This window comes from Bacillus rossius, chromosome 2 (assembly GCF_032445375.1).
Source record: "Bacillus rossius redtenbacheri isolate Brsri chromosome 2, Brsri_v3, whole genome shotgun sequence".
NCBI classification, from domain to species: domain Eukaryota; kingdom Metazoa; phylum Arthropoda; class Insecta; order Phasmatodea; family Bacillidae; genus Bacillus; species Bacillus rossius.
Genome location: NC_086331.1, coordinates 86,973,804 through 86,999,539, shown reverse-complemented (window position 1 = coordinate 86,999,539; position 25,736 = coordinate 86,973,804). Strand labels below are relative to the sequence as shown.

Sequence of the window (25,736 nt, the reverse complement as noted above, 5' to 3'; positions counted from 1 at the left end):
ATTTCGGATGTGAATATGTTTCTTTGTAAAGGAAATTTTCTTCCATACTACATTAAACACTGTAATAATTTGAAATGAGTATTAGAACCTCAGGAAGCTAATGTGAATGGTATTTTTGAAACAAATGTAGACTTTGTGATTTGAATGGGAGGTCGTTTACCTGTGAGAGTCCTTTGAAGTAATAAATGATTGTTCTCAGATGCATTCCCATGGTACTAAACAGTTATGTTTAACATAAGTATTGTTATGAACATGAGCAAGGCCGCAACACGTGCAGGTGCAGAGCTGGCTGGCGGCCGCCGAAACATGAGATGTGCTGCGTGCGCCTGGAAGATTACAAGGATTGTCGCTTTCCCCCCTCCTTCCCTCTACGCCCCGCGCGACACCCTGCCTTTGACACGTAACTGACACCTGACAGCTGCGGAGTACCGCGCGCCACCTGGCAGCTGCCGACACGTGTTTCGAGAGATTTCTGCCGTCGGGTCGGCGCGGAATGACGCGACAGGCCCCAGCCGCGCTTGTGGATTCTAGAAATGGCATCTGTGATGCATAAAACGAGGATGCCGGCCTCAGAGTTCAGTGAAGTGAAGTCGGACAAAGGTTCCAGGGCAAAGAGTTTAGTTCCGGGCGATAGTGTCGCGGGCGCGGCGGAGTCCCGAGTGAAGTTCTGAGCGAGGCGTAGAGTGGGATCTTGGCAAAGGGGAAGTGTGACTGCGGCGACGGAGGACCACGAGGGGTGCTGCGGCGAGAGTTGCGCCAGAGGTGCGGCCCAGCGAGGTGTGCGGTGTGTAAAAACGAGTGACTGGGGAAGCAACATTTTTAAATGCAATTGATTAATTGGCATTTTTAGATTATTTGCTAGTAATTTAAATAGTGGCAATAAATAAAACTGTGTAATAAAATCTTTAATTGGGCTATCCTTTACAAACCCGTGATTCGTAACAGTATTTTATGTTACCGTTTATAATGTTGTACAAAGCAACAATGAAATTACATGCTACAAAAATTGTTTGAAGTGTTTGTTGTTAACCTTAGAGATCCCACATAGCATAATCTGGCTGCTGTCACATTCCGCATCACCCGTCACAATACTTGCGGCAAACTCTGCTTCTTTGTTGACCAAAATATTGTATACGAGTGACAGTAAGGCTGTCACATAAATTTGTACTGTAAGAATTTTGATGGCATAATAATTGCTGGCTTTGAAAATAATTTGTATTTGCTTTTGAATTGTTCGATACCATGGAAATGCTTCTGAAACCATATATTCATAACTTCAAAATACTTTCAAGAACAGCCTTTCAAGAACAGCCCCCCACGATTCAACAAAATGTGGGCTCTCATTTCAAGGATATCCTGTGAATATGAATGCTTTATTTCCTGCCATTTTGTGTTGGAAATTGTAGGGAATAATGTTTCTTTGTCAATTTAATGTTACTAATAGTTTTTTTTTACTTCTTTCAGCATGCCAATGAGGTCTATAAGTCAGCTGTCCAATTCATGGTGAAATACGAGTCCAAAATACCACGTCGCCAAAGTCCTGCTTTGCAATATGCACCAGTGCTGGTCGAAATGGGAGAGTTAAAATACAGGTGTCATGCAAAGCCAGGCACATTCTTTGCCCGTGACAATGTATCCAACTTTATTTCGTGGTGCCGTGTAGGACTTGGTGTAATGGAATGCCTACTGTTTGAGACGGATGACTTGTGCCTACGCAAGAATGAGAAACATGTTATTCTTTGTTTATTGGAAGTGGCCCGTCGAGGTTCCCGTTTAGGTATGCCTGCACCTATGTTGGTACAACTGGAACGAGAAATTGATCGTGAACAAGCAGCAGAGCAAAGAAGTTTGACAGCTGATAAGTCTTTTGATGAATACTCTGATGACGATGATGAACTACCAATTCAACCAGTTCCACAGATTGTTACAAATGATTTAAAGAGTTTGGATGAAATGGTAAATATTTTAAAATTTTTATTTATAATTTCTTTTGTGCCATTGTGTACTTGTCATGATCATTTAAAGTTAAGCATAATGTAAGATTTTTTTTATTTATTTGGAATAAATATATAAAATATTCTGTTCATTATTTTAGTTAGGTTTATCTAAACTAAAAATATATTAAGAGCATAAATACTTTCTCATGAACATGTATATCATTATTTTCAAAAGTTATAAGTAGAACAATCATGAGTCATGCCTAGATGTTTATTATTCAGGGTTGTTTTGTGAGTGTAGCTTTTGATGTTTAATTTTGGCATCTTTGGAACCCATTTTGAGAATTTTAATCAGGGTATGTAGACATTCAGTACTTTGCTTCGTGGGTGATATTCCACTTTGGAATCTGCATTCTATTGCACTTGCCATTTACCCATGGGACTCTCATCTCCCTGTCTTACTGCATGTTGTGATGTGTCTTTCATAGTATAAGACTACCTGTAGTTTGTATAGTAATATAATACATACAGCCATTCAGGGTGAAATTAGCTTGATATATTCTCTGATTCGCTCTTTACTTTAGACTTTCGCTACAGTTCCAGTGCGACATTTTTTTCCCAGATTGGCTAGTAAGCACTCGGTTTTATCATTGCTCAAGTTTCTTTCCAAGCTCCCATGTGTCTAAGGTACTACTCAAAAAAGAGATATACAGTGTTCAAACCAGAACCCACGATGGTTTTAGGATTGATCCACCATCAAGTGCTTGCCAAGGTTTTTAAAAAAAACTTTGTATTCACTCCCCACCTTACGCACAGAAATGAAAGTAAAGATGTGAATCAGTGTTCCATCCTAAGGAGTTGGAAACAAAGCTCCAGCACTCTTTAGGCAAGCATAATACAGAAGTGAATATGATCTTAATGAAAATAAAAACCATTATAGAGGCATGATTCCAATGAATCGGAACACCTTTCAAAATGACACCTCAATATGAGCGGTAGCTTGGTGCAAAAACAAACCTTTTAACATATTAATCTAACTTAACTTAAATGTAAAATTGCATGCTTGAAAAAATTCTTAACCAATTGACTACATTAAAAATTAAAAATGGCTATTAAAAACCTTTTGGGGGAAATATTCCTTGGAACCAAGACAACCATCAGTTTCTCTTCTCCCATGAGGGATAAAATCCTATTTAATTATGTTCTGAATTTGCTATTCATATAAATTATTTTTGTACCATAACTAGTTTACATATTTTTGAGACAAGATTCTTCACTCCCCTTGTAAATGGTGCAAGCCATGGTCTGTTGTCCACTTCTTTTTGCAGATCTCCACATTTTCAGATTGTACCCGAAGCCAGTAAGCAACCGGGCTGAGAATTGAAACCAGTGCTTTGCTTCCTTTCTCTCCTACTTACAATGAGAGTGTTTATTATGAATTAATGTTTTGTTAAAGAATGGCATGTTGTAAAAACAATGACTTTATAATAACTTATTGCAGCAAACCTCTTAAGATCCTCAGTATGCAAAATGGATTGTTAAAATGTAGTGTAAAATATAAACTCGTCCCTCTGCAGGTTTAGGCCGCGTGGATTAAACAGTGCAAGGAGGGAGAGAATGCTAGACATCTCTAAACAAAGACACGACACATGTGGCCAGACAGTGTGGATGTGGCTGTTTTTTTGGAAAATTAGCTCTCTTAGTATTTTGATAGGCAGTAAGACATTTGAAGACATAAGATTTTTAACTTTCAGTGGAAGACCAGTTTCAGACCTAACGTCTATGTTTACTAATGCTAAATTGATAGGTGAGGATTTTAAAAGACAGTTTAAATGAATTATTACAGCTCTCACAAATGTCTTACAAGTTGGGTAAAAAAAATTTGATTTATTGTTTATCATTTTATATTATTAAGAAAGCTAATGGTGTAACAAAAATTTCAGTTAATACTTATTGAAATTGGAAGAGCAATTGTCAGCTACCTAAAAATGGTTTTGTTTTTCAGACATGTATTTTGGCATCTGCTGTGTGCTAGTTCGCATGAATTCATTGTTCTCCAGTGGCCCTTTCATAGTTAGTCCTTGTTCATTGTTAGCAACAAAATGGCTTAGTGGCTTAGATGGTTTTTGAGTGAATATGAGCTAATGTGGTTTTCTGTATATGGTGCCAAATATATATGTATTATATGTTTATGCAAAGAAAGTATGTGTTTAAAACTATACACTCTTAAACTCAGAAAAAAGCAACCATGTATTTCTGATGTTTGCTTTTTTTTTACGCTTGTTTCTTTGTCACTTAACATGAAAAAGTCCAGATATGCTTTTGTGTGGCCAGAACATAGTTTTTGTTACTTTCATGTAGCTTCTGGTTTTAGGTTCGAGATTTGCTGGAACATTGTCGATGTCCCGTGCAGTTCCCAATGATAAGAGTTGCTGAAGGAAAATACCGTATTGGTGACTCTAAACTGCTGATTTATGTGCGGGTGAGTTGGATGTTCATTAGTAAGTAAACCTGGTGGTAGAGCCAAGACTGAGTAATGATTGTATATATTACTGGTGCTGAAGACTGGGACTGGGCTGTGTAATGGTGGTGCCATTAATATGTTCCTGCTTTAGAGCTGTGTCAGGGATGGTATTTGTGCACTGTTTTCACAGGAAAGGAAGAAAGGCTGAGAATCATTAAAGGGTGGCTTTTGCATTTCATGCATGCATGGACTGGCTGTAATTCAGGTTAGCATTCACAGTATAAGACACACACACTTGTGAAACTTAACTTTATAGAGCTTTAATTTTGCTAATTAATTGATTTCACTCACAAATATTAAAACATGGATGATAACTTGAAATGGCTGTGCAAATTTGAAGATGGAATGTATTTTGTGTTTGTTTGTATCTTGTAATAAAATCAGTTTCAATAAACTATGGAAATATTTTGGCTAGTACCTGAAGTATAATAAAGTATTTTCTGGTAAGTACCATAGTAAAAAAAAAATGCTCAGTAGGAACTAAACTATAATCAATTTAACAAAGATTCCTCACTAACACATGCTGTTCCCACAAATGGTGGCAAGGTGCTTAAGGCTTAGTTTACTAATTGAAAATCAAGGAAGAAAATAGTAGATATAAGTTTGACAAGCATTCCTTTCATCTGCAGTTCCCCATACCTTAACCTGCTGCGTTCAAAATTAAGATAACCAAAAATCATGTTGTTTTTTTCTATTTTTTATTTTAATTTGTTTGAACTAAGGAAGTATTGTAACAAAATGAACTATTGTAACTGATATAAAGTTATGAACAGAATGTATATTGAAAAAATATGTAATACTTGCATAAATAAATTTTCAGAATATTGTGTACAGTAATATTTTATAAGCAGTAACATCTCAAAATTTAATATTAAATTTTACATTTTCGGAGATTATAATGCCTTCATCGTATAATTTGTAAGTTTAATTTTTGTTTCTAACAGACCACATTTTGAGGTTGCTTTAAATTAATAAGAAAATAAATTAAAAACATAACTTAATTTTAATCACATCCATAAATGAAATAACATACAAAAGTAATATTAAATTACAAAAAGTTTCATGTTTTTACATAGGTATATTTAGTGTGCTCTCTAGTTTTTCAAAACAACATACTGTTAGAGGCAAGTGCAGATAATCAGCCAATTTTAAAAGTTTTTATAAGTTATAAACAACAAAAATTCCACTTATCCATAAAAGGATTGCAGTGTTTCAGACTTAGTTATCAGTTAATTTCCTCTTTTTTTCATAAAATATATAAATTTGTGGTATATAGTATATTTAGAGTTAAAATTTAAAAAAATAATAATAAAGAGAAGCATCATTTTTAAAGTTAAAAATAAATTTAGTACTGTAAAGCATACACCACCTGTAATTCTCCTGTCAGAAACTTCTATTATCCAAGCGTAATCTTGAGCACATTCAATTTAAAGTGCTGTATTGTGAAGACAAATTTAGACAATCTACACAGCTTTGCCTAATTTACATGCATGCATTCATTCACAGAAACTACTGCTGATCATATGTTTGGAGGGATTGTATTCCACCTGGTAGGAGAATACTCGTGCAGTTGTCACTACCTCGGATTGACTAATACAATCACCAGTACTAAGGGGAAAATCTAAAGGTAGCAACAATAAAAAGAACTTGGAGATGAGAATGTTAGTGAATGTTCTTTTAATGATATAAGTCTCCATAAAAGATCACACAATAAAATTTACATAAAAATCTCAGTAAAACAAGCAAACACCAGGTTATGAACAAATATAAGCAAGTAACAGATGTATTACTATGGTCCTTATTATCTTTACTCAACAATTTACTCCACATCTAAGTGAGATCACAATGATGGGCACCTACTTGTAGGCGGACAGGATTCGTTAAATCTGTGTTGCACATTGCACATAGCAACTATAAACATAACCCACAGCATTCACACTCACATCCCCTCACATAACCATTCAACCACAGCGCTGCATCGTATGTTACACAACATGTGTAACCTCTCACTTATATTACCTGTAAGTACAATAACATGATTACTATCTACATTAAATATATATCAATCAACAACATATTGATCCAACTAAGAATGAATCCAAGATAATATAAAAAAATTATTTTTAGAATATACGTGTGTGTGTGTGTGTGCGCGCGTGTGTGCGTGTGCGCGTAAACTGGATGGATCAACCATAATTATCCACATAACTGTTGCTCACATCTAGGCTTGTCACACAATAGTAATTCTCAAAATGCCATATTATTTACCTCCAATACGAGCATGACACCCAACCACTTAATTAGTATACCATTGGTTAGACTCATCACCCTTTTTTAGCAATAAGCAACAAATATTCAATCATCTAAATTTCAATTTGAGCTTAGCACCATACCACTCAAGAATTTAACCATTGGTTAGACTCATAATACTTCAGTAACAATAAACCAAAATAAAATGATAACCCTAATTAACCTTTATCAGCAATAACACTCTGAAATATAAAACTGACTGGATTCGGATTTGAGTTCTGACAGCAATACATAAGTAAATGTTCCAGTTTATATATGTAAGATGTTATCACTTTTCTTCAATATTATTGCAGCACTGGATTTACAGCAGCATGAATTTAATATGTGATGAATGTAATTTAACTTGGAACATTCAAGTTCTTGAGGCATTACCACTTTTAAACTGCACAACAGTTCTTTACTTGTATATTCAACATTTCTCCTCATTAACACACTCAGGTAAAGGTTATATAACCTATTTTGTACTTTATAAAAATATATGAATTAACAACCAGTTACATAAAATTCCTCTCTTTATTGCAATTTTACAATTGTGTCTAACCCTTGCTTTATAATAACATTCTCTCTTAAAAGCAGTCTAAATTTTTTTACTACACCACAGGTTGATAAACCAACTAATTTTTCTATCACTGTGCTTCCATCCATTTTTTGCTACTGACATTAAAACTATCCAAGCACAGTGCCAGACAAAATTGCATTAATCTAGGAAAATCACGAACCCAGCCAGTAGTAATAGAAAGAAAATGGCCAGATAGATAGTCACAATAAATAATAACATCCTCTGCATAACAAAAGAAAATGGTGATAGTCAGTAATAAAAGTAATTTACTGGCTACCCACTAGTAACTTCAGAAAATTGCAGCACGACTCACTTCGTGACTAACACGAGTCATTCTTCTTTACTGTATTTATCAACTGACTAGTAGTAATTTTGTAGCATAGTCGATATGATGCATTCCCACTTACTTGTACAAAGATTTGCCAATGACTTTACAACACCATATGTAAAGAAATATTACCTGGGTTAGCTCAAAACCTGAGCCACACCAAACTGTACCAACAGCTTGGACTTTTTTCCACGCTGAAACAGACGATCACAACTGACCAGCTTTGCTTGCTGCTCATATTGCCTCTTCAATGATCCTGACGAGAAGTTACTTCTTCACACGCACATTAATTCAAATGCCAATTTTATAAACTGTCATAACTGCAGCAAAACGATATGCATGTCGAAAAACCACTTTTGGTATTTACATGCAGGACCTAACCACACCAAGCACACACTAATTTGTCGTACTTATCTTGCAAGGCTAACCTGGCTATCACATGCCAGCATAAAATTGTATATCTTCAATTTTAATGCACAATTTTACTGACAGCGAACTTTTCAACCTTTCCTCCCTGGCATCTTGTTGTAATCTCTCTTTACAACTTCTGCCAAAAGACGAGTGAATAAAAAAAGGCGAGAAAGGCACTACTGAGCACAGTGGGGGATCCAGGATTTTGGTTTGGGAGGGGCTTGACCCAGCTGAGGCTAGGCTTTTTCAAGGTAAACACTAAAACAATAGTGGACCCAGATGATTTTGGAGGGGGCTTGAGCCCCTTAGCCCCCCCTCTGGATCCGCTACTGACTGAGCACACAGCACAAAAATCCCCGAGCTTCACTCCATAGTTAGATGAATCAGCCCGAACATCCATGATCTCACCACCTCAACTCTAGCGCCAAGCACACTACAACTTCGGACGATACTGCGCTTAGCGGTAGCAACAGGAACTACAACCACAATTGCAACACATGCTCACAGATAGCGCGCAAAGTACTAAACAGGACTACAGTGACCCACTGACCCACTGACCAGCCAGCTCAATACCAAACCAAGTGATGAGCAGAAGCATAACCACACAGTGTTGTATTGCAGTGAAATTAACTGAAAACTTAATAATAAAGCATGGCAGTATTTGATTGCACGTTTTTAGGGTTTTGTCTTTTCACTAAAGCATTTTTGTTCCTATAACAATTTTGATTGAATATGTAGTGAAATGTTTTGGTGTTTAGTTTGACAAACATCATACTTGCACAGTAAATTATGTAATTGAAACTAGTTTCCAAACATATATATTACATCAAAAAAATTATAGGACTAAATAAAACTTTTTAATTCTACATAATGAAAAATAATTTCTCTACCAGAATTATAACTATTTAACTTATTGTGATTAAATACTCTATCAAACTATCCCCTGTAATAATTAGGAGATTTTTTTTCCCCTAGTTAATTTCAGTTATGAATATTTTGAGGAATGCTAGCAGTTCGCTCAGATTTAAAATAAGATGGTTCACAGTAACTTGAAAAAGTAGCCACTGGATCAGAAACTGGTTTATATGAAAGGCTGGGTTTGTTATTATATTATTTTTATAGGTCCACAGATATTGAAAATATATACATTTTTTTAAACGTTTAACTGATTTTAATACACACTTATGTTTTAATCTATTTCTACATAGCCAACTTTTAACACATCTGAGTTTTACATTGTACCAATTAAATGTTCAAACTTCGAAATTATTTGAATATCTTTAATTATTTACATTATTATACAGTTGATGGGTATGAAATGTAGAGTTTCAGATTCTATAGAATCAGCATTAAAAACTTTGTTTTTAAGTTTAAATTTTTTTTTTTTTTAATTGTTACTCATTAACAATGTACCTACTGTGGCCGGCAGTTATCTTGGCGTGTCTCAGCGCGGGGGTGCGGGGACAGCGGGACCGGAGAAAGAAGAGGGGGTAAGCAGGCGACACGAAGCCGAGAGCCGTGTACTGGCTGTTAGGAAAATATCGCCCTTCAGTGTATACCCGAAAATGGAAGGCGAAGGTGGCAGCACGCAGAGGCGCGGTAAAGTGATACATAGCGGAGAGCGGGAAATAATAAAAACCGTGATGCAGTTTTGTGATGAAGAAGCGAAAAATAAATGTCTGCTCGAGCCTTTACAGAGACAGGCGGCAAGCGCAGCGAAGTACACGGGTGTGAGTGAACGGTCCATAGTCAGGATTCGTAAAGTCAGCAAAGAATGACCACATGACCCACAGACTACGCCAGGAAAAAACAGATATTTTAAGTATTTAATAAACAATGGAAATATATCCATACTACGTTACTGTTACGTAGTGTATAGTGGAGTAAAATATTTGGGCAGTTGGGGTGTGTGTGAGTTGGGCGGCTATTAACAAGTAAGGTCTTGATAGCCTATTGTGGAGAAATGATGAGTATGAAGCGTTGACGAAATGACAGAACGGGGAAAACGTAGTACGTAGAGAAAGTAATAAGAATAGTAATAATAGAAATTAATTTCAATTTAATTTTATTTTTCGTCACCTAATACAATCAATTATCATGGAAAGAGAACTTCATACTTACATTAAACAAATCATATAATATATATGAGGTTTTAAAGGTTATAATATGCATTTTAAAGTGGAAGTACAATGCTAATTGTATTTACATTTATAATACATAATCAATTATAGGTGCATTAAAATATAAAGCCACACATACACAAGCATTTTTTAAATGCCTTTAACGTTGGTAGTCAGGTGTTTCCTAAACGACTCACATGCAGTTAAAGCAGCAAATATAACATAACATGCTCCATGTTTACTTAAATGTACATCCAGCGCTAAATTGAACGTTTTAGTTACGGAAACCGGAGAACGATAAGGGCTAGACTGGCTCCTGCGTCATCAACTGTGAGATAGCTTTCGCGCAGAGAGCTACAATTGCGTAATGTTTTGGTCGTTTGCTTTTTATTGTAAGACTTTTGTTTTAATTAACTTTGAGAACACAATGAATTGAGAAGCATAGTTTTAAATTTATTTTACATACTAAGTGACCTAGTTTTCCAAAATAAATCGTGTCTGGTTTTCGGTAGTTACTAAGTTAACATTTCAATTAATTTTGGTTAGCATAATAATTAGCAGACACCGTAAGTATATTTAATGGGACAAAGTAAAACGTTGCAGGTTTAGATAATAGTTTGTTACTTTTCCTGACAGATAAGTACAAATATTCGAGCACAACCACTGCAATTTACACAATGTTACACTTATGTAATACAAGTACAATTCATAGGATTTCTCACTTTTGGTTTGGTAACCCAGCGATCTTAGCCAAAAGGCCTTACCGCCCTGGGGCCCCCACGGACGTGGATACAGACTTACGTAGTGTAGGAAGTCACGCGCCGAATGTATTCTGTTCTGCTAGTACAAACCTGGCCGCTGACCTTGACAATAGGGTATCGCTTCCACTTCGCCCTCCCCTCCCCTCCAAACAGGACTAGGGAGCTCAGACGCCAAGATATCTGCCAGGCATAGTACAGCAGATAATACAATGAATAAAATTTGATTACTGTCATATTTACTTAATTTGAAATATAAAAAACACTACTTAAAGTAAAAGAGAACATTAGGTAAATTACTTTAAAAAATTGTAATTATGGATCATAAAAGTAATTTTTCAAACATTTCAAATTTTTTAACCACACCCTAAATATTTTCTTCTTTATGGAACATAATCTAACATTTGACTCACTTTTGGATGTAGTAAATGTCAGTTCACTTGTATGTGAAGAAACTAAAAAGGTATAAGCGGATTTTCTGCTGTATGGATATGTACAGAGGCTTAAGACTCGTCCCACACACCTTGTTGTGTTGGTTAATTAATTTTCTTGTCATTACTATTAGTTAAGGTGTTTTTCTGTAAATTTATTCCGATAGCTCTCTTGCGTTTTGTAGTTTGAGTCTCAACTTGATATTTACTAAACTGTGTTTTCGAGATGTGTAAGGTCATGCAAGTAATCATAATTATAAACACTTGTGTGACCTCCTACCACTATTAAATATACTGAGTAAATATCTGTTCAGAAAATTTGAGACAAAACATAAAATACTATTGTGATAAACTTACAGGAAATGCTTCCATGACAAGGAAATGAAATAACCAACTTGGTTGGCATGTTAGACCGCTCATTATGGGCTCTCAAGAGTGTAGAAAAGTTATTAAACACGTGCATACTGTATTGATTCTCATAAAATGAGCCATGGAATTGGTTGCCAAGTGAGTGTAAAACCTTAGTTACAGCCACTTAAGATGCTGGGAAAACAGATTTTTAGAAACAGAGTTTGCGTTCATAAAACATTAGCAGACTTTTCATGCTTAACATTTATTGAGTTATCTCTTCATTAATAAAATTTGTTAAACTGCTTTGTAGCTAAAAAAATTTTAATAGCTGCTTCTATGGCAAATACTAAACTTTGTAGTTAACAGTAACATATTTTCAATACTGCAGTTGACTGTTGTATATGTCTGTTTTCAAATTTATGCATGTGTGTAATGGCATGTATGTGTGATAACAGGATAATAGTCAAATTTATCATAGACTAATATATGTAGTTTTCACTTTAAACTAACTGTAGTGCTATCTTTTCAGATTTTACGGGTACATGTGATGGTACGTGTAGGAGGGGGCTGGGACACACTGGCCCATTATTTAGACAAACACGATCCATGTCGCTGTAAGACAGGTAAGACTATTCCTTTGAACTAAAGAAATTTACTAACATTGTCAGTGTTTTTTTTATCAAATATTATTATTTAGGTAAAATACATGTGCAGTTAAAATCACCTATCTAGGATAAAAATGATTATAGCTTGAATGTCTATAAAGGAGTCATAACCGTAGAGATTTATAAATTGTGTAAACTTAATCATAAACCAAAATTTCCATGTTAACTTCTGCTATAAAATAGTCTGTGTGTAGAGCAGTGTAGGGTGCTATAATATCAATCTTTATGGTATGATGTATCATAGTAAAATTTTAAGTTTTAAAAAACAATTTTAGTTTGCCTGTGTTTTGATGTAATTTTTATAGCATTAATGTGCCTGCCTTGACATTGTAATCATCTCTTCATCCATTAAGTACAATGTTTCCTAAATGGTTTTAACGGGACCATGTAGCCCAACTATGCAATTTGGAAACTCCTCAAAATATCCTAGTGGTGTCTGTTTACGAAAAGCACTTAAGTATGCTCTGAGGGCTGATGAGTTCTGTTTCCATATTTTGTTTTTAAACTGTATTTTTATTATAATGACAATGGCTAAACACATGTTTTAAGAATAATTTTTAGTTACAAAACACCAGGTACAGATTCTTAAAAGCACCCAAGGGACTTGCATTACACCTTTTTCTTCATTTCAACGCCATATAATGTTATGGTTACTACTCATAGTTGCCCTGTGCACAACGTGAAGACAGCGTGCTAGTCCACAACCTTGCGCTTAGAGACGATACCACTCTAAAAGCACCATTGAACGTTTCATTTATTATTCTGCCTCACCAACATAAATACACCCCTGTCTAGACGGGCCCCTTAAGCAAATAGTTTCAGTTTGTAACAACATCTTGCCTGAAAAAAATAGCTCACCAACATTCCAAAAGTGTTCAGACTAGCTGGAATGCCAATAAGGTTGCTTATAAATGTCATCACAAAAAAATAATTGCAATCAAAATATGATTAACTATGCTTAGGTGTAAAACAAGTATATTTAAAACTTTGAATAGTAATCCAGAAAATTTTACCAGTAAAATTCTTTTATACTTTTTGGTTATAAACTTTTTTAATGTTTCTAGTGTATTTTTAACTTTATTTGTGGTTTGTTTGCTTGTATTGTTTGCTTACAGTGAATATTGACTAAAAACTAAGTTACAGTGTAGTTCACCATAGAAATTATATTAGATTGCTCACTATTACCAAGTAGGTATTTAGTTTCAAAACAAGACAGACAATAAAATTTTTTTATAAAAATTAGATTTAATTATATTGCTCTTGTAATGAATTGCTTATATTTATTATTTATGGCCCACCTATATGAATATTTCTCATAGGAAAGTATAGCAGTCCAGTACTGTTCACTTATTTTTGTTCAAACATAGGTTTATGGCTTTAGTGATTAACACTCATTATTCCAAGGCCCAAAAATCCATGTTACTCTTAATATTTGTGAGGTGTTTTTTGTCTGCAAGAAATTTGTTTTTATTTGACACTTGCATTGCGTTGATGTGTGGAGAGCCGGGGCAATTGTTTCAAGAATTCTGGAGGCTCCTTGCCATATCAGTATCTAATTGGCACAGGAAACCCATCTCGTTTTGTTAGTGACAATGTAGCACCAGAGAAAAGAAAGCTTGTAACACTAACAATAATAAAAATAATGGCAATGGAAAAGCTACAGTGCATAATGCGAGGCGTTTCCGGAAAGTAAGTACTGCATGGTCATAAACTCGCGGGGAAAAAAAGGTTTTATTGAAAGTTTTAGTTTACTACATATCTACATCACATTTTCACATAGTTGCCATTTAGTTTCATATACTTTTTGCAACACTGTACCAGTTTATTTAACCCCTCTGCATAGAAGTTTGCCACCTGGAAATTAAACCAGTTGACAGTCGTGATTTTGTACATTTTTCTGTAATTGTTGACTCATGTTTCATTAGATCAAAAAATGAAGCCCTTTTCATCCCAAAAAAGGTAGCCATCATTTTTCTGCTTGAGTACGGAGATTGCTTGAACTATCTGTAGAGATGTTTACTAAGTGCCTGTACTTAGGCTACACGCATTGCATTTTCAAAGTCCATGATGCCTATGTCCGAAGCATCCGTTCAATTCCCAGGCTGCAAACCTTTTGCACCATATTTCTATTAATCCTTAGTCCTTATCACATTTTAGATTTTATGGTAGGTATTGTTTTATTGCAGGCCATCGTACAGCGGTGGCAGCAAAGTTGTTAACAAAGTCCGGTGCCCCATGCACGGATCTTGCTTCATCTTCAGTTCTCTATGACAGGTATGAGAGATGTTACTATGTAACATATTAGTAAATTTTATGTTTACAAAGAAATGTATTTGTGTTCCCATGGTTGGTAAACAATAGGAATATAGGAATTTGGAAAATGGTTACCATAAGTCAGGAATTCAGTGAAATATAAGACTAGTCAAAAATAGTTTTAAGCAGGAAAAATATGCTAGTTTCATTGACCTATGGTCAGACTGCTGGCTTTTTGGCCAAAAGGGACATAGTGGCAAACACCCTTTTACATTGTTATTGGGTTGTAAAAGTAATCATGTAATAATTAAGCTATTTTTTAACTAATACATAATCTGAATTTTAAATCTTTATATGTTAAAAATTGTATTATCTTCTAGTGGAAAGTTAATTCCAAATTTTTTTTTTTATCAATCTGTAAACTTTATAGAATAAATCCAGTTGTAATTTTACATATTAACAAATATCAAATGAATTCTGGGTTTGAGTGTGATTTATGATTATTTTCTGTTTAGATCACCCCCTAGGACACGTAGATCTTCTGCTTCGAGTGTTGGCAGTGCCGGTGGTGGAGGGGGAGGAGGCTGTGGAGGTGGAGTTGTGTGTGACTGCAGCACTAGTGGCACTTGCTTGCAGTTGCCAGCTCACGCACATGCTAGGATCACCTCCAGGAGTCGCTCTCCCACTCCTTCCCGTCCAACCACGCCCTCCCATTCACCGGCTTCTTCACGTCCAGCAACGCCCACATGTTTGCCACTGAAGCATGGTGCTGGGCGACAATCTGCCCGAATATCCCTCCAGGAATCATTGCCACGCACTTTTAATGATTCTGCATCAGATATATCAGGTAAGGACTAGCACCTATTTTTCTCATATAGCTTCGAACCTGCTGGGGCGAGTATTAAGGAGGGGCACCCTAGAAGCATCCTGAACCCCTGCCCCTCTAGTCAGAACCTCCAGTATGGTCCTGAACCTGCTCTCTCAAGCTGTAATGAAGAACACATGTCAGGATTTCAAAATTACTATAACAAAATGCAGGAATTGAACATGCATTTTTTAAATACCAATTGGTGATGACTGACATGCTCATGCAGCAGGATGCCTGGGTTTACAATGCAATATACATATATCTATATAAAGGACTATAGTGCGATTAATATACACAAGAAATTGCAAAATGCAAATATTTTGCATGCTGAATGCTATTTTAGTTACCATACTATTGATTACATGATACAACAAAATATAAATAATAATGATGGTGATGATGTGATAATAATAATAAGTTTATGGCAAATTGACTGAAATATAGTTGAAATCGTGGCCACGAACACAAAATTACAAACTAGAGTGACTAGCATAAGGGTTAGCAAGGCGAATCATTGTGTGAAGGTGCTCGTTTCCAAACAAATTATTGAATATTCTACATACCTGCAAGTTTGCTCGCATCCCTGTGCGTTTCCTTTTACTTCCCAAAGCTGAAGCATGTCAGCAACGTATAGTACAACTCATAGTATATTTCCTCACAAGCGTAAATAACAAATGAGTCCTGATGCGAACTGTCATTGAGCCTGTGCTCATTCATTTCTTAACTACCAACTAACTATACATTATAAGATAATGAACATGATTATATATTACCATGTAGCCATCTAGCCCCATGTGACATGGAGTTATACTGTCAGTGTTCCTACTCACAGTCTCATGGTTGCTACAAATAATCAGCGTAAAATGGAATAAGACAGCCTGGTGTGCTCTTTACAAACAAAACCTTAAGGAGGTGCCACATCCTCATCAACAAATTAGCATAACAATTAACATTAATCAGGTGTGATCTGCAAACACTAACCTAATCTCTAAACCTGCGAGGACCACTGTGACAACTGCAAGAAAAGTCCTAAACTTAAGTAGGCGTATATCTTCGCCTCTAAATCTAATATTGACAAACACTAAGAACTAGGCTAATGCAAAACTTCAGCTAAAATCATGTCCTAATGTAAGTAAGCCAAAATAAATTTTCCAAAGGGCGGTGCCGAAGACAAATTATAGTAAGACTGAGAAGTTACCGTTATTTACTCGCGTAAAGGCCCCCCCCCCCCCTTTTTTTTTTTAATTTTTGACTCAATAAAAAAGGGGAGGGGGCCTATATGCGAATTTGGAGGAAAAAATAATTTTTCTCTTTTTTCAGGTATGAAAAACTAACATTTAATAAAAGCTAAATGAAATACCGCCACAACTTATTTAAACGCCAATTAAATTTTGATTAAATAAAACAGCTGGCGGAACGACTCGCAAGTCGTGCGTCTTTGTTCTAATGAGGGAGGGTGGGGGAGGCAGCGACGTGGCAGGAGGGAGAGAGAGGCAGCGAATCCGCAGTGGGGAGAGGCAGCGCTGCGGCAGGGGGGGGGAGGCAGAGGCTTGGCTTAACCAGACAAAGGAGTGTTAGAAATACCAGTACCTGCTCCACCCACTTCCCTTCCTCCTTCACTTCCCCTCTTCTTCCCGTCTTTTTCTCTGACAACACTCCACATCAACACAAGCGCGCGAGTCCAGCTTTCTTTATCTTTATGTCATTTGAGATACGACTAACTGCGTACGTCTGTCACGCCTCACGACAGTCCTACTGAGAGCGGACAAACTATAATACCAGCCTCTGTATCACTGCCGCTTACAAAATCACCTCCCGCCGCTCACAATACATGGCTTGCTGTTTGATACATGCCAAGCTGCCCTGCCCCCAGATAAACCCAGAAAAACACGTTTTTAAATTTTTTCTCAAAAATGTTTACAAAACAAGGAGGGGGGAGGGGGGCGTGTATACGTGGGCGGGGCCTTTACGCAAGCAAATATGGTACATCACATGTATTTAACACTTACGTAGCACGCCGCCCTCGCTCTACCGACGATAAACACAACTGATTCTCAACTTATAAGCATGTTGCCACTTTGGTGACCTTTCGCAGGATAAAATGTTTCCCACCTCGCAATTGCTATTTATACCCAGAAATTACACATGTCGGCACAGGAGGAAAAGGGGAGGGGAGGGTACACATCACTGAGTGAAGTCTGAGTCTTTCGGTATGGTGTTCAGATCCTAATTACGACCGGTCCACTGCCAGCTCAACCCCCCTAACTTTAAAGCCCTGACCAGGGTAATAATGTTCATGCCCCATCTGTGCCCCGAAGTTATGAGGGTTCATTTTCACGCAACCGGAGTTCCCTCGTCATCCTTTGTCGTCGTTCACGTGTGTCAAGGAGAAGTTAATCAAAGGATATATCCGATCCGGAGAGTCTGGCCAGAAGCAAAGAGTTCAAGCTGATCCATGAGAAGAAAAGAATAGACTCAGCTTAGGAATTCTCTTCATTTATGGTGAATAGAGCAGCCACAAAGGAGCTGCGAAGAGCATCCACCAACATTACCGCAATGTCATGAGGAAGAGGGCCACCCAAGAGCTGGCTCTGACAACTTCCTGGCGATGCAGGGACCTGGTCTTCACACATGTTGCCTGACAGGCGAAAGGGCCGGATGGTAGGCTGACAGGCGGGCTTGTGAGAGGGGGAGGGCGGCAGCGGCCAATGGTGTCAAGCCATCCGACGTCTTCATTGTCTTCTTATCTTCCTCCAAGAACAGTTGTCCGCTCGAACAGGTGCAAAGTATGAAACAGGTTTAGGGGTGATAACGTGGAAAAGAAAACGGGAACAAACACAAAAAGGAATTAACACCCTTGTATCCACAAATGTTATCAGAAATTAATTTACAACACAACAAAAAATCAAAATGCCTACCAGCAAGACTTGGAAATGTATATTATTCAACAAACTGTTTCAGCTAGCTAACGTGACTTTTACGAAAAACTTTGTCCTGATCACGATGTTTTAACAACGCAATATTCACGCCCAACATCTTACTAATAATAAATGGACCGATGTATTTACAAATGAACTTGCTCCCTACTCCCTCTGCTGCTGATGGCAACATAACATTTTTACACAATACCACATCTCCTATATGAAAGCGATGCGTCACGCGGATGTTATCGTGTCGCCTTGTGCCACCTCCTGTGTTTTCCGCAGGTATTCCGCCATGACACTGTAGAGCTCCTCGCGGGAGGCCTCATCTCCCAGAATGAGAGGAGAAGGAATCCCCCACACGTTGAACAGAGGGTGCGTAAGGTGCCTGCCTAGGAAGGGAACACTAGGAGGAAACCCTGTGGCACTATGCTCCGACATATTGAACCCCACATTAATAAGGTCCAAGTCCTCATACCATGTAGCATGGTCCCAGTTATAAAAGATGATCAGACAAGCTTTCAGGTTCTTATTAAACCTCTCGACCATGTTGCCCTGGGGAAAGTAGGGGGAACTATAAATGGGCCGCATCACCCACTCAAAATACATGTTCCTATAAGCTGTAGATTGAAAGTATTTTGTATTGTCGGACACAATGAAACACTGAGCCCCAAAGACTTCCACACTGAGTCATTAAGGGCCTTGACTGTTGTGGGTGCCTTCATGTTCCGGAGAGGAAGAAGAAATACAAATTTCGTGAAACTACATCTAAGGCTATCAGAAGACAGACATTGCCTTTGTGCGACCTGGCCAGCAGACCAACGATATCTACGTGCACCGTGTGCCACGGAGCTTTCAGTAGGTCAGAAGCATATAAACCCATGATTGCTTGTCAAGGAGGCTTACATATTCAACAATCATCGCAACATTTGACGAACTCTTTGAAGTTTACTTGTAGTTACGTGGGTTCACACAGTCATTAGTCATCATATGTTGTTGTCAGGGATTACAATGATACTTGTGCCGCTGTTTGTTATTCTATAGTCAATGCCATAAAAACAGACCATATTGTGTTCTCAAGTTAAGGAACATTTAAAATCTAACAGGCTTTCAACACTTTCAAACATCAGCTTAGTAACACTGTACAGTGATAAGTTATTTGACACCCTAACTGTAAGGCTGCTGAACATACAGTACTAAGCATGTACCCTGTTTTATCGCATAATCGTCGCACACGCATAATCACCACACCGATATTTTATGGCGACAAAATTTGGATAAACAAACCTCTCGCATAAACGTTGCATGATGTTTTTGATCCCGCTATTAGATTCCAAGCGCTTTGTGTAGGTATCTTTTCCGTATAAAACTATATATTTGAAAGTAGAGATCTAATATTTATTCAGACATTACCACTTACTAATTAACGGAAATACGAAGATGTCTGATGTGTAAATTTTCTTTTAAAGGCGTTTCTAAACGTTTTAACCTTTATCTGTTCGTCTGCGTCGCCGCGGTGTACCGCTTATAAAAATGTAGCCAGCGCTAGTTGGCATCATTCATGTTTGGTTATGTTGCTTCCCGTATAGAGCTTGCATACATAGTCGAATATTGATATTGATATCTCGCCGATTGCATGCAACGTGTGCTCTCTGTCGAGTTCCAAGTTAACTACATTTGATGGCCTGCACGCTTTCATGGTGTGTACTATGACAATAGTTATGCGTTAGTTCAGGCTCGCATTCGGGTCACAGATTTTGTTTTTCTATTTAAAGTTGAAGAAAGGTTTTTGTTCTATGACTTATTAATTTAAATTGTTCTGTGTGCTCTTGTATACTCCTTTTTTTAAATAAACATACTTTCAATGAATGGGTTTTGTTTTTATGAATAACTTTACCTAACAAAAAAAAAATTTCACATAAAAGTTGCACCCCTACTTTTCTAACTTGATTTTAGTATAAAATGTGCAACGATTATGCGATAAAACGTGTTAATTGTGTTGTAAAGGAAAATATGAAAGTTTCTTTGAACATGCACTCTTTTCACCAGAATCAGGTACACCTCCGACTCGCATAGCATGAGTTCAATTAACGTGAATGCTGAATGTGCATAACGCGAGAACAATTTTTGTGGAATGGTTTCAGATAGTGCGAAATAAAAACCTGCATAATGCGAGGTGAGAATTAATTTTTTGGTATAGATTTACTGCCGCGGGGTGTCGCCGCATCGTTGGATACATCGTGTGAATGCCGCTCGGGCAGTGTCTAGCCGAGCTCAGCGCGTCAAATATCGCAGGGAAAAGCCGTCTCAGCTATTATGTTATCTTACCCGCCCGCCACGTGTGTGTGTCATTTTCATGACTCAAAGCGCTTCCCAGGCAACTGTAGATATACTATAGAGCATCCCACTCTTAGATTGCAGTATGGAAGTAAATGGGCGCATTCTCTCTCTCTCTAACACACGCCGATTGCCGTTAGCACTGTCCTTGTTTCTTCGTGCGTTGTTGCCAAATATGAAACGAAATTAAAAATTTTAATTTTTGGACCAAGCTTTTTTTCATATTGTATAGAATCAAAATACGCATCAGGCAATGCTTATTTTGAATACTTAACAATATTTTAAGTGTCCGAAAAAATTAAAAAACATAACTTATTCGCTGCGAACTGTTTTGAAGTATTCCGATATGTTTCACATCAAAGAAAGAAAACCTACATGTGTATTTCATTCAGATTTTTTTTATTAGTAAATTAATGCCTTAGGACGCCACCGAACAAATGTTAAGACAAAAACTGTAAAGGTTTCACTTAAATAATTTTTTTAATATATTGAAATGCATTTTCTCACAAACTGACACATCAAAAAGTTGACCCGCGGAAAAAATTTTTTCTATTAAAGATAGATGGGGGACGAAAGCGAGAAAAATGTTCACAATGAATTGAATTAGTTTTTAAAAGCAGCTCCATCTCAATTGCTTCTACAGTTTCCGTGGAAATAGCTGTTAAAGATGTGTCTTATCAGTACAAGAGCGCGCGCTGCCGTCGTAAGAGGAAACAGGGTCGTGTGTTTAGATAAGTGGGGTTCTGTCCTACAAGAAATTTCAAATACATGGCTTCCTTAGTCAACAAAAAATATTATAATCGATTCTTGAACATAATATTTAAAATGTATGAAATAAATACGAAGGAATTTAATAGCGATCATGGTACAAAATTTTGAATTATTTTTCTATCCTTCGCACCAAGCATCTTATCAAACATTGTTTTAGACAAAGTTTTGGAAAATAATTATGATATTATTACAAACAATTTAAACAGATTTGATAAGGTGTCTACTTAGGCAGTTACGTTTTTTGTCCGGTGAAATTTTTGTTTTCGAACCCATGCAGTTATGGCTGGTCGTATCAAAAATGTATTTAGAAAACATTTTTCGGCATTAGGTAATCCGAGTTATCATACGTTAAAACGGACTCGATATTCTTCATATTATGGGAGTTGTTGCGATTTTTCTGTTTGTCAAAAAATCTTCCCCATTTTGACCCAATTGTTCGGATTTTTCCCATAACTACTCGACTGAGAATTTCCATTACCATATTTTATTTATCATTTTGGACATGACTTGTCCAAAAATACGGCATTTATCGGGCCCATGAAAATGTGATACAGTAGAACCCCGATTTAACGAAGTGCTATGGTTACCGAAAATGTTTACTCTAAATCGATGTTTCGTTAAATCCGATTTACCGATTTTCAATGACCCCCGCACTCATAATCGCGTCCCTACGTTTCCATATCGTAGACAGGGTCGACGCTGATATCTTGTGCTGCCGTGCTATCTCAGACTTCGTCAACTTTGCATCTTCAACGTATTTTAATCTCGCTCGTACGACCCCCGGTTCGTACGTACACCTCGGTCGTACATACAGATTTTCAGAAACCGTGAAAAATGAGGCATAAAATAAAAGTTTAAAAATATGTAAAGTGTAAGAAATACGTTAAAGTGTATTAAAATACAGTCGCAACCTGCAGCGTTTATAACAAATACGAGCTACATACACATTGCGTCACAGTAAAAAATCAAAAATTAAAAAATTGGCCGCAAATTGATGGAAAATTTCCGTTAATAGCGCGCCGTACGCGGAGAAAGGTCATTGTACTCGGTCAGCTGCTATTACGGCGCGGCGTAGCCGCCGGCTGGCTCTCTTTGTTCGCTGAGCTGCGCAGCACTTATAAAAAACGTATTCCAAAAACTAAACACCGCGCACAAAGCTCTTACTGAGAATAATAAAGCTGTAGCAAACCGTATGTATTCGGTACTGAGTAACGGGTGCGCTATCTAGTAACGAGTAACGAAACGTTACACACTGCATCTCGTTACTCGCATTTATTGTATGTTTTACGCATGCGCGCGCATATTCAATGAATTTGCGTTACAAAGAACGATGTTTGTTTATTAAGTAAAGTATAATTTGGAAATTCGTCGTCAAAGTTTTTTACTGTTTATTAAAAGTATTGTGTGTGTAGACAAAGTTTGAGATTGGAACAGAAACAACGTAAGAAAGTATTGTTTACAAATTAGAAATATGTTTTTATTATCGCGTATTTTCACGTTTTTTTTGTTCTTATCTTAAAAGACAGTATAAAAAAGCCGCTCTAATGAGATTTAATTGTTTCTTGGTTAACAAAAACTTTTAATTATCAAATATTGTTCATTGTTTATATTCTATTTATTATTATTTACGCGATGTCATACTGTACGCGTACGCAATACGACTCGATTCGTTGCTGCAACATAACATAGCATGTTATGCGGTATCAGAAGTAACGAGTAATGTAACGTGATACGATAGTAACGAGTACTAATTGTTATAGTAACGAATACATACGAGGACGCTTTTTTTCGTTACTTTTACACCTCTAGAGAATAATGATAATAGCGTATTGGTGTGACGTGGTCACAAGTTGAAAAAACCTGGAGGATGGGAAAGGGAATATTTGGAAACGTGTGATTATTGGCTAGCACTGTTACTATGCGGGCGTATTTGGAAGATAACGTGGTGAGTCAAGCCAGGTATGGAGAAGGTGGAGGGGGATGCGGACAAAGAAACCCTTCATGACGTCATGTGTCGCGGACAGTCTATCTATCCAGGCGCGCGCAATGACACGCACCTACGCAATTCAGTTACAGCGCCCGCAGTTTTTAAGCAATTTGAACAATTTTTTTAATTTTTTTCGTATTTGGACAGATGATGCAAAGACACATATTAATATATAGTACCTCCATTCTATTACTGACACCACCAAGTGTAATTTTTAATAAGATTCCATTACTATTTACTTCCATTTTTTGGAAATCTATATTATTATTTTAATAAATTGGTGTTTTTTGATGGTTCCTGAAAACCTTTACGTTAAATCGCTGTTTTCGTTAAATCCGTGTTCGCAAAATCGGGGTTCTACTGTATATATATATAATTATATAGGTATATATATGGGATTTATAGAACAGAAAAGAAAACTATAAGAAAATTTCGTCTACAATAGGTAGTTTTTATTTGAAATTTACATAAAAGTGGCATTATTACAAATTTATATGTGTAATAGTATAAAATATTATAAATTACGATATGATTTCTTAAAATGCTTCTTGTTCTATCCAAATTCCAAAGACACGCATCTCCTGAAATTCGTAATGTGTTAGAGATTTGGCAACAGCGCGCGCCATAAGCCGTGTGCTGCAATCTAAGAGTGGGACGGGCTATAGTTATTGTCAAGCTTTGTTTTGTTGTATGTACACTTTATAATCAGCTAGTCATTTTGTTGTTGTGCGTGGTAAAGTTTGCAGTACATATGTAATAATTATGAAATGAACAAAAGAAGTACAGTCTGATAAAGTGGTAGCAAAAAGAAAAACTGTTTCTTTAGAAACGAAGTTGGAAGTTGTACGGCGTTCTAAAAACCATGAAGGCAACAGTGCAATTGGTCGCACATTAGGCCTAAGTGAATCTACGGTACGGACCATTATCATATTTTGCAAAATAAATGAAGCTTGTATGATTGTAGAGGAGAATGATCCTAACGAAGAAAGATGTGACAACTTCAAAAAAGAAATCAATAAGGTATGTCAGGTGTACAAAGACTTGTACGAACACAAAAAAAAGTAAAACACAAACACGGCTAGAAAGTTTTTTTTGCGCCTGCATCGACTTCCAAAAGAGCAGACCTTGTGAAGGAGGCGACGGCGCCGGCTTGGGAAAGAGAAGATGAAGGTTGTGACACGCCAGCTATCCCTCCCACTTCAGGACAGGAAGTTGATTCACCCCCTGCTGTACTCGAACAAAAAGACAGCTTGTTTACATTTTCACTCGTGGAGGAAGAAGCGACTACATCCACATCCGCTTTTTCTCCGGACAATCTACACTAATCTTTCCATTTATGTAAAGCAATCTGCAACTTATGTGTGTTTACGAGTTCATTCTTTTGTTTTAGGGTTTTTTTTTAAACAGACACACGTAAGAATTTAGTGGAAAACTCAAAGGTAACTTGGTGTGTGTGCGCCCAAACAGTTGTGCCATGTTTCATTATGGTTCTTAGATGTTTTTTCCTCAAAGTTAATACGACTAATGCTCTCTACCACTACGTGTGACAGTTTTATTACCTTCCCCTCGTACTTAAAAGGATTTTTTTGTGCGTTCACTAAACCGTACCATGTGAAATAACATTGTTATTAACGGGGATAGCCGAACTCGCGTAACGCGAATTCACTTAGCGCGAGTATTTCTCGGAACCAATTGTTCGCGGTATGCGAGTCCGAGGTGTAGTGTCTTTGTGATTGTTTTATTTGCAGTGGGGGCCCCTAGACTTGGCGGAGCCCTGAGCCATTTACTTTACCCAAATATTTTAAAGTAAGAAATCATGAAAAGTCAATTGAAATCTAAAAGGTATTGATCAGCACTTTGTATCCCTTTTTCTCAATAAAGTTTTTTTTTTTCCCTCAGAAAACTAGACACACGAGGAAAACAAAATCAAATGGGCCAGCGCGGGGCCCTGGGCGGTTGCCCGAGTTGCCCAGCCTTGGAACCGCCCCTGTTGCTTTGTAACCAATCCCCGGACCACCCGGATTGATTACATTAGCTGGGCGAACAAATAACACGTGACCAGAGCAAAATACTAGCGAAGGCTAGTTTAGCATACAGTACTCTGTTTGTTTTGAAGAATTTAAGGTAATCTTTTTATGAAATGAAAGATTAAAAACGTGACATATATATGTAACTTTAATCATGTATTTTTTTTTTTTTTTTTAT

At 37.0% G+C, this 25,736-nt stretch overlaps 1 protein-coding gene across 2 annotated transcripts in view; it reads left to right on the top strand.

Moving 5' to 3' along the window:
* The window catches only part of LOC134529433 (GAS2-like protein 1), a 107,976-nt gene that overhangs the window by 48,307 nt on the left and 33,933 nt on the right, over positions 1–25,736 (top strand). The window contains exons 3-7 of one of the 2 annotated variants that reach the window (XM_063363518.1): positions 1,465–1,956; positions 4,312–4,419; positions 12,259–12,352; positions 14,581–14,668; positions 15,163–15,494. In XM_063363518.1, coding sequence (XP_063219588.1) covers positions 1,465–1,956; positions 4,312–4,419; positions 12,259–12,352; positions 14,581–14,668; positions 15,163–15,494 — 1,114 coding nt within the window. Of the gene's footprint in view, positions 1–1,464; positions 1,957–4,311; positions 4,420–4,591; positions 4,667–12,258; positions 12,353–14,580; positions 14,669–15,162; positions 15,495–25,736 lie in introns of those variants that run through there. The other variant, XM_063363519.1, reaches the window with a different exon arrangement.